General features: G+C 34.8%; 1 protein-coding gene across 7 annotated transcripts in view; it reads left to right on the top strand.

The window, feature by feature from the left end:
* The window catches only part of LOC138701967 (uncharacterized), a 1800590-nt gene that overhangs the window by 49821 nt on the left and 1733581 nt on the right, over window positions 1–17188 (top strand). The window contains exons 1-2 of one of the 7 annotated variants that reach the window (XM_069829371.1): window positions 102–191; window positions 16918–17011. The exons of 5 other annotated variants lie outside the window; for them this stretch is intronic. In XM_069829371.1, coding sequence (XP_069685472.1) covers window positions 16990–17011 — 22 coding nt within the window. In that variant the 5' untranslated portion in view covers window positions 102–191; window positions 16918–16989. Of the gene's footprint in view, window positions 1–101; window positions 192–16917; window positions 17012–17188 lie in introns of those variants that run through there. One more of the 7 variants, XM_069829370.1, reaches the window with a different exon arrangement.

Raw genomic sequence — 17188 nt, 5'->3', positions numbered from 1 at the left:
GCCCCCTCTGTACAGACTTGCAAACCTTGACACAATTTAATCTCACAAGGTGCTTTCTGATCACGCTCCGACCATAAAAGATGCAGCTTCAGTATCTGAGACAACAATGGAACACAGTTGAGTGAATTGCCTCTCGAAGTAGTTACGATTTTCCAACCGGACCGTACCAGCATTTGCTTTCTTCTTACATGGTACGCAGTTTTTCAAATCATTGTGGCCACATAGGATGAAGAATGGAGTCAGTTCAGTAAGACTTGATTACTATTTTTATTGCAGTCTTCCTGGTCTAAGACTCGCACAATTATTATCATCGTAATAAAGAAATTACTGACATGTTGTAGACGTTCTATTGACAAAGAAAAGAAATGGCTGCGTAATTTTTTTTAAATATTTTTAGTTCCAAAGGTGTTGTGTATTTTTAAATATTTTGATGTTTCGTAGATACACCTATAGTGATCATTTATAGCCGGCTGATTCAAATTTGGGAGTTCCCTAATGTGACAATACCGTATATAAATTATAATACCGTGTGACACAAAAGTCACTTGCCAAATAAGGAAAACAATGTTCTTCATTGTTCTATACACACTTCTAACACTTTTATAATCACTGATTAATTTTACAACTTCTTTACGGTGTTAACTTTTTAGGAAATTACCTGGCTGACTAGTTTCGAAGTGTTATTCTTGTCCCGCGCTTTCTTCTGGTTTCCTGTTGTGGTGGAGTGTGTTCATGATTGTGTCGAAAAGGGTATGTGTTTTAAAAATTAGGTTGAGTGTTCAGGATGTGCTAGGGTGTGTTGTATGTTTGTAAATTTCGTATTATTCTAGATCTAATGTGTCAAGTTTATGGTTTTTTGGTTGTATGTGTAGTATTTTCATGTCGGTGTCTATGCTGTTGTAGTTGTGATTGGAATGTGTGATATGTTGATTTGTTGTGTAGTTTAGCGGTGAAACTCTTATTTAAGGGAAGAATTACACAGAAAGTTGTTAGGAAGATTCTCTTGCATCGCAGTTACATCAATATAAAACATCCAATTGGTATAGTGGTAACGTAATATTTAAATTAAGATTAAAATAAAGCGAGGCATCGTTAGCTCAACAGCTAGAGCTTTGGATTTCCATGCTGGTAACCGGTGAGATCGAAGCCCGGTGGGTCCAACTGAAATTTTTATGGAGAAGTAAAGTGTTTGATGGTAGGTTTTTCACGTGGTACTCTCATTTCCCATGCCAGCATTGCACAATTGCTTAATTAATCCTCATACGGTGTTACATAATTTACGTGTTTTGGTACGCCAAGGACAACACCTTCATGGCGGCTGAAAGAAATGCAAGCTTCGGCACGTCACCCACTAGATGGGAACTCTTGGTTAAATGACTCAAGTGAAGTGTCCGCCTTTAGTTAAAAGAAAAAGAGGAAGAAAAAAAAAAGAAAACATTGAAATGAAGCACGATTCAGCCTCATAATTTGTGTGTTCAATTTAGAAAATATAGTAGAACAACTTAGAAAACTCCGTTGGTCTGCGCATGCATTAATCTTAAAGATTGACACAATATACTATTCACCTCCTCCTTCCTAAATGTCAGTCAATAGTAGCACGTACTGATAGCAGTGATGCATCAGAAGGAATGGAATTTAACTGAAGGGGGCACGGATGGCCCAGCACTGCGACCTATTGAGATCTATTGCGCTAATCCTCGATATGGAATGAGTTGCATGCCACAGATTCCCTACGCGCACCGCCCTAACCACATGACTGCCTTAACGACCGGTACCTACAGCCGACAGAATCCATATACCATTCCTGCTTCGGCAACTTCCTCCAAGGCCCCCCTGTCGGTCCGAGGCGAAACTCCTCCCCCGAGTAGGTCTGCCTCGGGTGCTATTGCAGAAGCCATCCAACGTCGCTTAACTACATTTCACGGAGGCCGGTTGAGAGAGTCAGCAGCTTCGGGAGGCCGCCTGTAGAGTGATCTGAAAAATCAGGAACGGAATGATGGGGAAAGGAAGTGGCAAAGATGAGTTGGGTTTCAATCGCCTGATAAAGTTACCTGATATTCATCTATAGGAGTGAGGGGAAAACCCCGAAAAAACCTCACCTAGGCAACTCGTTCTGATCGGGAATCGAACCCGGGACCGCTGGGTTCGGAGTTAGATTCGCTAACCCCTCTGCCACAACGGTGGACGATGCATCAGATGATTTGACAATCAGTAGCGACAATGGTTCAGATTAATGGAGGTTAAACTCCTACTCCGCCTTCAGCACAGTAGTAAGGTTTAGTAACCTCCTACAACAGAGTTTTGCCAGTTGTTAACCTACATGGCATTGTCGGCGGTGATTACTGGCTTAGTGGTTGGAAGGACAAACGTTTGATTCTTGAACCCGATTATTCTGAGAGATTTATTGTGATGTTTGTTAGTCCATTTGGCTAAATTCTAAGACAGGGTAATGCACACTAATCACAAACTTTGACAGTCGTTCACCTATCAGGAAATGAATAAAGATTACCGCTTGCCAAATCCCGTCTTCTTTTTGTCAGTTCATATTTACTCGTGTCAACCCATTGGCACGATGTGCCTGGAGTTAACGAGTGGGACACTTGCTCCGAGACTGATCTGTCGTGAGTTTGAATCCCTAATTTATTAACGAGTTGAAATTTTATTTTGAGTTTTTTCCAACTGCAAGACGAATGTGAGGCAATCCCGTGGAGAAACCTTCGACTCATATCACCGAATATCATCTTACCACAGTCTAGTACAGTGATGTCAAAGCAAGCGCATTTTTCTGACCTTCGTGCGCGGGCATCAAGCGCTAAGTATGGAAAGAGGAAGGATTGTGTATATGATTAAGCAGACTTTTGGATTAAGAAAACAGTTCAAACGAAACGTGAAATTTTATGTCGTTATTTTTATATGGCTTCTTTCTGTTTGATATTATCTATATTGTCTGTAAAACAAAAGTACTAATACCGGTTTCTTAATATTGCAGTTATGTTTTAAATTTTAATAACATAATATAGAGTAAAGAAGGAATATTCGCATAAATTCCATAGTAGTACAACTATACTGTACTAAATGGATGAAACACATCATTCATAAAGACAGTGATATTCCAAAAAAAGAGATTGAGTATGACATGATAAGTTGGAATTGATATTGATGGTACCTTTAGCCTTATAAAAGTAATCAATAAATTAATCAAAACAATGTTACAGTACAAAGCAAAAATACCTAGGTGCTGTATATGTTTTAAGTTTACGTAATATTCCATAACAAAACTCTTATCGCATTATGCTTTTAATATGATATTTTTGAGTAACTTCCTATCATCAGAATATAAAATTAGTTTCTCGAAATGTGCTAAAGCTATAGAGCTGACATTTTTACAACACATGGGCACGTATCTTTTGCTTATGATGTAACAGTAGTTGCTTTGTTAATTAATTTCCTTATAAACAATTTCCATGCGAATATTTTCAAAAATTTCAATACACTATCTTCAGTAATACGTATTTACGTTATATTAGATTTACGAAAACATTCTGTAAGGCTACTAAATAAATAGGTCTATATCTGAAAATTTCACTTTTCTATAAAAAAAAGTTGAGAAAATAATGCGCTCAGGCTCTCCTGGGCTCTAAAGCGCGCGCTTGCTCCTATGGACATCGATTGACATGACTGGTCTAGTATATACAGTCACGAAGCTTGAGTTGTGAGGGTGCTAGGAACAATAGACTGTGCAGGTACTATTTCACATTGTCTGTAATGAGGCGATAGAAGCGATCGTAATGGTTAGCAACTATCTATGGATGCATATTTACTACGTATTGAGTTTCGTGACTGTATACACTAGACTATGATCTTACTATCACCAATTCCACCGACACTTGATAACCGCACTTTCGGCACAGCGTTCTGAAATAACCCATAAAAAGTGACAGGGATTCCATTGTAATTGCGTTAAATGTTTATGCTGTTCGTGTTTGTTATTGTGAGCATGCCTGGCATTGTAAGGATGTTTCGGAGTTGAAAAAGAAGTTTGATATTTGCTTTCTTTTCTATCTTTATACCCGCCACATTTAAATTTAACTCGTTAACTACCTCATAATCGCTTCCTCATTCCAAGAGGCCAAGTCTTGAGACAATAATACAATCATTGATCGTCGAAACGATTCACACATATGACGTTAATGAGTTGTGTGAATTTGTAATGAATTAATGTCGTTACAGGGAATTGGATTCATTTGGAAATAGTTACGGGGACACTTCACTAAAAATTACATTTTTCGTAATCTTTTTTTTTCAAACAAATTTTGAGAGCATGTTTACTAGGTAAAGGACTGACAAAATCCAAATTTTGAGCTCTCGAACGTGTTTGGCTTTTGATTTTTTTATTATTTTCAAAACCAAGTTTTTAGTACATCTCAATTTTTAAGCTTCGCTTTTTTGGTTATATTCACAAGACATAGAGAAACATTTCTATGCATTCATTTTATGAACTATCTCATTATTTATTTCAATTTTTTTATTTTAAAAATGTTATTTTTCCTGCAATTCACGAAAAAAATGAATAACATAAACTAGCAGCATTTCTCATAAAATAAATGCATAGAAACATGCAGCTACCTCATAAATGCTTGCAGTAAAAATTTCATCCATATTAATTAACATTTGGCACAAAAAAGTTGGTGTAGAATCAAGAAAAATAAACTCACGGAAAAATAGATTTGAAAGTAAAATGAATAGTTATGTAAATTAAAATTCTCCTCCGCTACATTCATCTAGTAACTTCAGGGAGCCAACTTCAGGACAAAAAGTTTGTAGATTTGTAATTAGAGATTTGTAAAAAAGAATTCTTTGAAGAAAAAATAATTTTGACAGCTATTTAAATGCCACGTCCCCTTACAGCATTAATTAAACAAAAGTTTTTGTAATCAGAATTGAACTAAATCTATTTGGGGGTATGAAAATATGCATTCTAAAGAAGTGAAATAGCCAATAAAAATATTTTGGAAAATTTTTCATGTTCTTCAGAGGACATTTCTCTTAATACCTGATTTAAATGCTTTAGAATTAGGCTAGACTATCATAAATTAAATTTCTGTCTTTATACTCCTTGCATTTATTAATTTCATTAATATCTGTACAAATAATAATGAACTCATGTATGTGGAAAGAAAATGTATGTCTTTATTAATTGGGTATACACCCGGTGCCAGTGATGATTCACGGACATTTTTTCCAAACCAAATTTCCCAATGCAATATTTTTCCCTAGCTGATTGATCCCAAAAATAATTTTCTCAATCCAAAATACCCAAGCGCCTTTTTCTCAATCCAATTTTCGTACATTTTTCCCAATCCATATTTCCCAATCCTTCTTTCCGAAAATCACCATTTTCAGAACAAAAATTTGTATTTACATTGAAATAAATATACAATAATTATAAAGTGAAGTTGTATCCTATAGTTCTGAGATAATCTGATATTCTGCCATCTTCTTTAGGCCTATATGCTGTATATTGCAAGACGATAGATTTTATGCGATTTTGAGTTTGTAACTATTTCTTCTTTGGTTTAGCCTTTAGGTCTACGTACTGGCCTAAAGAAAATTCCACCCTTAGAATGTGTACTGGTAGTAACTCTGGGTGTTCAGCAGCTACTCGTTTTAATATCTGAACCACGAGTTTGGCCTTTACACACTCCTGATTCGGAACATGTTGATGTTCGCTGATAAAGCGTCACCTGTCGATTTTGTTATTGCTGTTGTTCTGCATTCAGATTTACGCGAACATTGCCAGTAATCCCCCCGGTTTTCGAATTTCTTCTATAATAAATGAATCCATTATGGATTAATTTCCTGCACCTCTGCTAGAAGTAATTAGCTACCTGTGAATTTTATTCTTCCATCCTGACTGATTTTTATAAAGACTAAGTAATGTTTCTTCTGCCATGCAAAGTAACCATAGTTACATTTCATTAATTAAATATCATTGGGAAGAATGAAGAATGGAATTTTTAAAAATTGGTTTTGGGAAAATGACCTTGGGGACTTCGGATTGGGAAGAAAAGTTAATTGGAAAACTTAACAATGAGAATATTGATTGGGTAAAATGGTTTGGGAAAAATGTCTGGGAACGGGCATTGATAGGTGTAAGGTTATATAAGATACAATAACATTACAATAATTACAGCAATGAAATAACATAGATAAATTAAACGTAAAATTAATTCTAACTATAAATAAATAAATTAAATAATACATCTTGATTACACAACTTTTAACACTGTATCACTTCGGAATATATATTATATGACTTTCTTGTGTTAAATTCTGTCGTACCTGGTTTACATGTTCCGACCTGTTATGGGTCATCCTCAGAACTGTTCGTTGTTGGTCTTGGCGCCTCTTGTTTTGTTTCCTGTGAGGGTGTGTTTGTGTGGTGTAATGTGGAGTACTATATTAGTGCTACATATGACAGGAAATGTAATCAGATCGGTGATAATACTGAACTAGTATATATAATATACATTATAGAACATTGTAGTACACATCATACACATTAACTGGATACAGGGTGATTCACAAAAATTTACCGTCGTTTACGGAGCTTATTTCCGAAGATATTCTGAGCAAGAAATGTCATGTAAACATTTGTCCTAATCTCAATATTTTCAAAGTTGCTTTAATTTGAAGTTGTTAGTAAAATACCTTTTTTTTTATCTAGTTTTAAGGATAAAAAAATATTACAAATAGAGAATGAACAAATATAAATGATACTCGGGAGGAAATTAAACACAGAATAAATATGGGAAATGCCTGTTATTATTCGGTTGAGAAGATTTTATCATCCAGTCTGTTGTCAAAAAAATCTGAAAGTTAGAATTTATAAAACAGTTATATTACCGGTTGTTCTATATGGTTGTGAAACTTGGACTCTCACTTTCAGAGATGAACATAGGTTAAGGGTGTTTGAGAATAAGGTGCTTAGGAAAATACTGTATTTGTTGCTAAGAGGGATGAAGTTAAGGAGAATGGAGAAAGTTACACAACGCAGAGCTGCACGCATTGTATTCTTCACCTGACATAATTAGGAACATTAAATCCAGACGTTTGAGATGGGCAGGGCATGTAGCACATATGGGCAAATCCAGAAATGAATATAGAGTGTTAGTTGGGAGGCCGGAGGAAAAAAGACCTTTGGGGAGGCCAAGACGTAGATGGGAAGATAATATTAAAATGGATTTGAGGGAGGTGGGATTTGATGATAGAGAGTGGATTAATCTTGCTCAGGATAGGGACCAATGGCGGGCTTATGTGAGGGCGGCAATGAACCTCCGGGTTCCTTAAAAGCCAATAAGTAAGTAAGTAAGATATTTCTTTTTCAGATGAAATGATTGTCTAAGAAGGGCCGGTTTGATGGAAGTTCTCATTTTTAAGACACCTACAGTGTCGACAGTTGACATCGCTAAATGAAAGATTAGGTACATAATTGATTCTTTCAACCTAAAAGCGTTTCTTATCTCGGCAATGTCTTCGAGCAGTGACTCGAGATCCACGGTTTGCGAACACTTGTTCGCAACGAGTGAAATGGCTCTCAGCAAGGCAGCAGGCTATTATTTGGGTGTTAACTCTGTGGCAGCGAACACCTGTCAGGCGGGGGGCCCCGTTTGGGGTGCAGGGGAGTAGACATGTACAACCTGGCTAGAATAACATAATTTGGGAACAAACAAAATCTTCGATTTGCACAACTGGCACTATAGCCTATAGGCGCGTTCAGGAAGAATAGCTACAGTTTTCTTACAAAAATATGAAAGTCTTTTCTAATTAGTATACTGACATATTATTTCTTTCTTTCTTTACCTTAGTTTAACCTCTCCCTTTTAGGTATATCTTACATATTATTAAATTCCATAATTTGGTAGATACTTAATACACAGTAAATGAATGAATAAAGGAGCCAGAGAATGAATGAATAAATAAATAATTAAGTTAATTAATATACAAATAAATGAATGAGTAAATGAATAAACTAATTAATGAATATAGGCTAAAAGTAAATGAATAAATAAATAAGTAAATGGAATGAATGAATAAATAAATAAATGAATAAATAAATGAATGAATGAATGAATGAATGAATGAATGAATGAATGAATGAATAAATGAATGAATAAATGAATGAATAAGTGAATAAATAAATAAGTAAATAAATAAATAAGTAAATAAATAAATAAGTAAATAAATAAATAAATAAATAAACGAACGAATGAATAAGTAAATAAATAAGTAAATAAATAAAAAATAAATATAAATAAATAAGTAAATAAATAAATAAGTAAATAAATAAATCAGTGAATAAATAAATAAATAAATAAATCAGTGAATAAATAAATAAATAAATAAATAAATAAATAAATCAGTAAATAAATAAATAAATAAATAAATAAATAAATAAATAAATAAATAAATAAATAAATAAATAAATAAATAAATCAATAAATGAATAAATAAATCAGTAAATGAATAAATAAATAAATGAATAGATAAATAAATAAATGAATAAATAAGTAAATGAATTAATAAGTAAATAAATAAATGAATAAATAAGTAAATGAATAAATGAATAAATGAATAAATAAATAAATAAATAAATAAATAAATAAATAAATATTTAAATAAATAAATAAGAATTAATTTTCATGTCCTGATGATTCCTGACATTTATTTGTCTTCACCCCTTTGTCACTATCCAATTGAAGAACATATGATCTGTTCGTTTAATAATTGCTGACATGCATAGCTTGAACAGGACATACAAAGTAAATGTGTTGTAAATTATTGCTCTTCAGGGAAAGTCCCATGTATTAAACATGTGTTTACAAGTAAATCAAGCTCTACCTTATCGCGACACCTGATTAATGTAGGCTATTATCTTGTAGGGTAGGGGGGGGCCATTTACCAGACGGGTCCTATTTCCGGACACTCCTACGTTTTGTCATTTTGTGCTTATAGAGAATCCTTTATACATTCGTTTACCTAGTTCATGGAAAGCAGTAACGTTCTAGACTTGATTGCAATACATGAGAGTGAGATTGTGTGTGAAATCCGAGCTCCAGGTAGAGGAAAGTGAGCGAAGGTTATTAGAATATCTTTATATTTCGTCCTGTTGTAATGTTGAGCGGTAAATTATTCTCTGTAAATAGTACATACCGGATCTGGCGTAAACAGAATGCAACTACTTTCAGAAATTTTGCGGGAGGCATCATGAACGGAAGCACACAAAATACAACAAAACCACGCACTTGACACTCAGACTGTTGGCGCGGCAACTGACAATAAATGACACAGAAATAAGGTGAAAGGAGGTGTTAGCACAGTCTAGTATATAGTCACGAAGCTTGAGTTGTGAGGTTGCTAGGAACAATAGACTGTGCAGGTACTATTTCGCATTGTCTGTAATGAGGCGATAGTAGTGACCCTAGTGGTCAGCAACTATCTATGGATCCATATTTATTACATATTGAGCTTCGTGACTGTATGTACTAGACTGTGGTGTTAGAGTCAGGTAGATGGAAGTATTTGGGAATGCTTTTTGTTGTGCAGTAGTTCAATATTATCCATTCCCGATAAGAATAAAAATGAGTGTATAGTATATACTAGACTTTTTTTTTAGTAAATACTCTTGTTAATAAGAATAAAAACATTTGAGTACTTACTCATTTTTGATTACATATTCACAACATGAAAACATAGTAGAATATACTCAAGTGTCCATCTTGTATAGAATAGAGTAAGGGAGGGGATTGTCGGATAGGTCTGGTAATGTCGGATAATCTCGGATAACATATTTCTTTTCCATCGAATGGTGCAATCTGATGTGAAAATAATGCATTGCGTTCTCTACAAGTAGACGAACATCTGCATGAATAGCCATTACTGTTGAGTGCTTCACTGTGTGTGAATAGCGTGTTTTCAACGTTTCTGCAAAAAAAAAAAAAAAAAAAAAAAAAAAAAAAACTTTTTGAGGGTAAGTAATGTGATTTATTCGTTACAAGTTATTCTTATATTTACACAACATGGTATGCACTGTTTGATATACAATAGATAAGGCTTCTTAATTCTCTAATTGCAGAAATGCTATCGACAACATGTTTCATGCAGCTGGCTTGTTTTTCTGTTTGTGAAAAGTCGGCCAATGTCGGATACTAGCTGAGGGCAATGTCGGATACTAGCCGAGGGCAATGTCGGATACTAGCCGAGGGCAATGTCGGCTGCCTTTCAATGCTGCTCGCTACATAAAAGCTGCCTTAAACCCATTTATATGTTTTCTGTAACAAACCACTACATTTTTACTCATGGGTATTTTTAATTAATGTAAGTAATTAATTTTCTAATTAATCGAATATTATGAAGTAACGAATTGTTTCTTCTTCTGATATTTTTAGATGCCTAAAGCAAAAGAAAAAAGAGATTCAGTCTAAAAAAATGGAAGTCTGAAGATATGGTAAATGCCATTGTCGCAGTACGGGAGAAAAGAATGGGCTATCTTGCTGCTTCCAAAAGATTCAATGTACCTCGATCAACATTATTTGATTATGTACGATCCAACTCTGAGCCCACCAAAGCCTTTAAATCGAAACTTGGACGAAAACCAATACTCCCAGCTTCACTTGAAGAGAAGCTAGTTGACTATGTGTTAATGATGGAGAGAAAATATTTTGGATGAACCAGAAATGATGTTAAAAGGCTTGCATATCAGTTGGCTAAACAGAACACTATTGTAATAGTTTCTGATATGCAATATATTATTTTAAATGCATTATCATACCTCTTACATAATAATGTCTAATGTATCCGACGTTAGCTTCCCATTCTGTCAGTGATGATATTATTTCTGTTTTGTCTTTGCAAGTTATACAGCAAATACATATTATGTAAATTACCTAATACTTATGTAAAATCTGCAGGAACCCCAAGAGGTTATTTTAATACTAAGTAATTACAGTTCTAACTTTATTCAATTACCTTTATTTTGAAACATCAAAATGGTATCCGACAATACCCTCCCTTACTCTATATACTCATATTTGGTAAGAACGAACGTTGGTATATTCTCATTTTTATAAGTTATTTCTCATGTTATTCTGACTATGGTTTGTAGCATGCTCAGTTCTGAGTATTTGTTGATTTGTGTTCAGTTTAAGGTTAAGTCCAAAAAAATTTCAGAATTAATGAACGAATCTCAAATATAAAAAATACACGAACATGTGGATTCAAAAAACTTCAGAAACCTTCACAGCTTCACAAAACTGAATGTAAATTGGTTAAACACGTATTTTTTCTTATAAAAAACAAAATGTGAATGGTATGTCAGGTTTTTTATTTGACATTAAGGTTATTTTACAAAATGTCACGAAATAGTGTTTCTGCGCTCATCATTTACCCCTATTCTTTTCCTGTGTTTCTTAAAATAATATTTATGTACCACATTCATTTTCATCTCAGAGAATTGACGAACAACGAGAGTGTATTGATTTAGTATGCAGTAATAGTACGTTAGCTTAGCATTCCATTATCTTATAATCCAAATATTAACTATGCTCATTTGAATTGTGTTAAAATGAATAAACTCTGCAATGAAAACAATGGGGTAATGAGCCAAACGAATTATTTGCGCTGTTGTAAAAATTGTTCCTCCTGAGATTCAAGAGCTTCCAGAACCATTTGAAACCTTATTTAACGTAGTACACATCTGTTATCAACACACTTTTCAAATAATATAAAACAGTACACCACCTTATTCCAAGTGGCATCATTTGGTGTAAAAGAAATACATAAAGTCAATTCTACGCCATCATTTAAAGTTCAAGCATAGGCTTATCATTTAATTGGAAATCTTCTTCAAGCTGAGAGTAAGAGCCTTCAGTTCTTACAAGTATATTCCATTTCAGACGCTGACCAATAGTCTATTAGGTCTAATATAATATCAATCTTAACTGAACAACTCCAGAAAGTATTGCATGATAATAACAGTTAAATTAATAGTTTTAAATACAACTTTCAAACGACTTACAAAGTAAAAAAAGCTATTATTCACTAAGTAACTTAATTACAAAACTGTATTTAGATTTAGCCTAAGTCAATATTCATTTCTAACAGCGAAGCGCACGGATATGGCTAGCAATAATAATAACAATAATAATAATAATAATAATAATAATAATAATAATAATAATAATAATAATATATTGCTAGAACAAGGATAAGTTACATAATTTTTTTACATAATATAAAAATCCCTCTAGCATTTGCATACGATTCCTAGCCCTATTCATTTTGCTATTTTTAATCAAAATTTTATGAATAAAAATACGCAGGAGGAAAAGTGTCGATAATGATATGGATTATGCCGACCATGGAAGCATGTCTTGATGCTTGTGTTCCCGGCCGGGAGTAAAGCTGAACGCTCCGCATAATCAAGTGGTTGTACTTTCAACGCTAACATCTAATAGTACATTATGCAACGAGCCTATAATGGTAGTAATTAAGACGCGAGTATGTTTATGAAACGAGCGCAACTTGAAATTATTCATAAGTATTCATGTTATTCTTATCTGACTGGGGAGCGGAACTGACCTTGTGCAATATCTCTCGTAAATTGTGAGATGTGAGCAGACGCGAAAGTATTGATTTTTTCCGAGACACAAATGCCATTGACCTTGATATAATCTAGAGAGTAAAATAAACATTAATCTTGATGTAACTTTGAAATTGATTTCGACATTGAAAAACGAGATGACAAATTGAATTTATTTGAATATTATTTACAATTAACGCTAATTATTATAGTAACAGAACATAACCTTCTGCGACAGTATTGGATTTCCAGCCTCCGTGACGTTTCGCTAGTTGTCTTTCGATTGCATATCCGAGAATAATCGATACTTGCGCTTTCATATTGCTACAATGATGTTTTCTGATTGGTGGAACACCTGAACTTTAATGAATAGGTGTGCTTTAATGAGGTTCATTAAAGGGCTGCTACCAAGAGTATAATTAGTACATTTCGGCATGGTCGAGCATAAAATACTTATAAGTAAACAAAATATGCTATTAATGTTTACTTGTAAAATGAAACACATTATAGGTGCTTTCTTCATTAGCATTTTTACGTAAATGGGGAAGTGTGTAATATCAACTGGTGCCAACGTTTCTTGGTCACTAAAAATGCAGAATTGACATTTTCAGTAAGCAAGGCGCAGTCGACCTCCTGAAGTGTATAGAAGTTTCACTCCTAACCTTGCGTTGAAATCTCCTATTAAGATATATCTTTATTTCGAAGAAATTATATAACATTATGAATTGCACAAGACTGAAAAGAAAAGACCAAGCGAATTAATCTGTGTAGCGTTAAATACGTATTACATCTTCTTACAGAACAGACCAAACGCAGAAAAGCGTACTGATCAAGAACTCAGAGATCCAATTTACGATGCTGGTTCTTCTATGCGGTTTTTAGTGTATGTATGTCATAACCAGAGACCGGAACTTTGGCAGAATGACTTTTTAAATGTGTTAAATCTATCTTCATTTTGAAAGTAAATCTGTACGAATTATACCTTTGTGATTGAAACGTCAAAGTTTTATGTTGCCCTTTTCTGCCTTGTTTCATATAAATGCCTAATTTATAAAATAAATGCTTTTTTTGCTTTTATTTGATTATTTATCTATTATTTATTAATTTATTATTAAAAATTGCCTACAGGTATATTTTAATTTATTTCTATAACTGCTACAATGAAAATGACCACCGAATTATATTATTGTCTTTCAGTAAGTTCATATTCTCTTTGCAACAGTGAGTGTTGCCGTGCAAAAATGTAAACAGTAAGCGTTTTAATTATCGCTTGTGTTTATTTGACAAGGCAACAGTGAGTGTGGGTCTAACGTTATTTTTAACGGTTATTTTTCTTTCAGTTTTCATTGCGATGTTGTTGTAGCTAGCTAAATATTTCATATCGCAACATATCAGTACAACCAAACACAAAAATGCACTTTCCAAGGCTACTGGGAAGAAGATTCCTTTGCTTCCAACAGTAATTGCAATATCGAGTCGAAAATCTCAATTTGCATTCGACTTATGTAAAGCTTTTCTTGCTGCCGAAATCCCTTAGTGGAAAGTGCAAGGTTGTGGGTCTAGTGCAAGGGTTTTGTAATTGCCTTCTATTGCGTATTTTAGCTATTTATAATGTATTTTTGCCTGCCTATTTTAGCTGTTTATGATGCCTTTTTGCCTGTCTATTTTAATGATTCATAATGCCTAAACTTCCGGTCTCTGGTCATAACTTATTTGCAGCCAAATAAGAGATTCATTCAAATACTGTCTAATCGTCAGTTCGTAATCACACTATTATTTCACAGACACAAATGAACACAGGTAAATAAATGCGTAACTTTCGTTATAAAATCATAATACTTTGAGTAATTTAAATTGTTAAGCATTCATATTGATTCAGTTGGAACTCTCTTAGCTGTCATGTAATTTATCGGTTACAAAACCACTTTTATCACCTGCGGAGGTAATAGCGTCGATGGAATTGGTGATAAAGGATGGTATTTTGAGCAAGAATCCGAAAATTCGATTCGCCATAGAATTATTTGACATTTTCCTTACAGCTGAGGAAAACTTCGGCAAATCCAACCAGGTGTCTCGGTGCAGGTGTACCGCTCGTTAGTCCTAGACTCCTAGAGCATGCCAGTGGGCTCAGTCACTTATGGTCCGTCCCAGGGATCTGTAGAGTAACTTCAGTCTATCTGTGCCGGAGTGTATTGCGGGCAGCATCAGCTCAAGGCCGCTAAGGGGTAATATGTTCGTGGTAAAAGGTAGAGTAGAGTTCAGATAGAAATGTTTCCCTCCGTGCAAGCGATTGCTAGCTTCATTCAACCAACACATCCCCAGAGCGATCATTGGTCCTAGCCCTCCCACATATCATTTGCGCAGAGGTCTTGTTTCGTCTTTCTGCTCTACAGATTTCTGGGACGGATCACAGCTAACAAAAGGAAATATCTGTTCGTTCCCGACAAATTTGTGTAATGTATATGTTCTACATGTTAAAGGCTGTGTGATGTATCTTGTCTCACTGTGAAAAGAGAGAGAAAGGAGATATGTCTTACTTCATCTGCGTTGTTATGGCGATGGGGGGAGTAGATCGGTGCCGTCCATCAATCCAGTGGCGGAAGGGACTAGTTGATATAACTTATTTTATTTCATGGAGTGCAGTTTCATAGAAAAGACTTTGCCGACAGACCTTCTACTGTCCACTACTAATTGGTTGTCATAAATAAATGTCTTCCTTACTGTGACGGAAATCTTGTCTTCTCCTGTTAGTAACCAATCACAACCTTCGTTCAGAAGAATTGACAGGCTCCCGTCAAATCCACGTGGAGGCAGAGTTGTCGCATCTTTTCCGAATTTCAAGAATCCCGTCAGTTTCACTGCATAATTTCGAAGGTCACCAGGATTGTGGCAACTGTGCAATGTTGGGACGAGGGGACAGGATGGAATTGTCAGAGGTGTTTGTGCAGGAAGTCATAAATCTGTAAGTGGGTGTTCAAAGGAGCCACCGAACTGCACTTCTTGAAATAAAATAAGGTATACATTCTGTAACGCAAAATAAAATAGCAAAATATCTCTCTTCGTACTGTGTAGTTCCATCACTGAGCTTGTCTTTCAAGAAACTGAGTTCCAGTAGCCTATATAGTAACAAGATTTTGAAAGGAATCCTGAAAATTTACAACCCTCCTATAATCTCCACCCTCATTTGAAGGGGCTTGGTTTTATTGCTACTGAGACAAGATAAACCTTACCAGGTATAGGAATCTGTTCTTGAATTTTTGTCCTCTATTTTTGAGACACGCTGTACATCTGGAAATTATGAGAAGTCTTTTGTTAATATTATTCGAAATATATGTTCGTATGCGAAGATAATATTAAATATACGCAAGCATAGGTCTTTCCCTATCAGAAATCTTAATGTTTTAATTATAGGCCTACGCACCAGACACGGGGAAGATTACAATGCAGGAATTTCTCAAATTTAAATTACAGTCGTTTCAGTAAAGGTCTTCTGCCGAACAGTCTAATTATGTCATTATTTTCGACAAAATTGCGGTGTTAATACGCAAATTATTATAAACCTCTCGTAATTATCTTCAACTTGTCTCTAGAAGAAAGTGTTGAAATTAATTAAAGAGCGGATGAAACTCTTTGTCTTTATAGTTATCAGTATTGCGGTAGATATGTAATGAGCCGACCGCGGTGTATAAACGAATACTTACTTACTTACTTACTTACTGGCTTTTAAGGAACCCGGAGGTTCATTTCCGCCCTCACATAAGCCCGCCATTGGCCCCTATCCTGAGCAAGATTAATCCAGTCTCTATCATCATATCCCGCCTCCCTTAAATCCATTTTAACATTATCTTCCCATCTACGTCTCGGCCTCCCCAAAGGTCTTTTCCCTCCGGCCTCCCAACTAACACTCTATATGCATTTCTGAATGCGCCCATAAGTGATACGTGCCCTGCCCGTTCTCAAACGTCTGGATTTAATGTTCCTAATTATGTCAGGTGAAGAATACAATGCATGCAGTTCTGTGTTGTGTAACTTTCTCCATTCTCCTTAACTTCATCCCTCTTAGCCCCAAATATTTTCCTAAGCACCTTATTCTCAAACACCCTTAACCTATGTTCCTCTCTCAAAGTGAGAGTAGAATTTATTAATTTTGACCTCGCCGTGTTTCCTGGATACCTCGGAAAACGATATTAAAATTTATTGGTATTTCTGATAAACGTTAGTGTAGATGAAATCTTTTAATACCAGATTATTACTTATGATTTTTTTTCTTGTTTCAGGTAATTTTGTTTTACTTCTGACACCTTCTGAAGAGAAATTACAAATAGGCCTATTGAGATTGGCAGGACAGAATGGCAACTTCCGTAATTAACGGTTAGTAATTGGTTGATGCATACAGGGATGTGACCACCCAATATTTAGACTGCTATGCTTCATTGTACTAACCCCTATTAGCCACTTTAACCCTATCGGTCGATTATGCCAAGACTCGCTGTGTATCCAGGGCTAATGTAGACAATCCCATATGCCTCTGGATCAACCTCCTCCGCA

The sequence above is a fragment of the Periplaneta americana genome, chromosome 6 (assembly GCF_040183065.1).
Source record: "Periplaneta americana isolate PAMFEO1 chromosome 6, P.americana_PAMFEO1_priV1, whole genome shotgun sequence".
In the NCBI taxonomy this organism is placed as follows: Eukaryota; Metazoa; Arthropoda; class Insecta; order Blattodea; family Blattidae; genus Periplaneta; species Periplaneta americana.
This window is presented reverse-complemented; position numbering and strand designations above follow the sequence as displayed.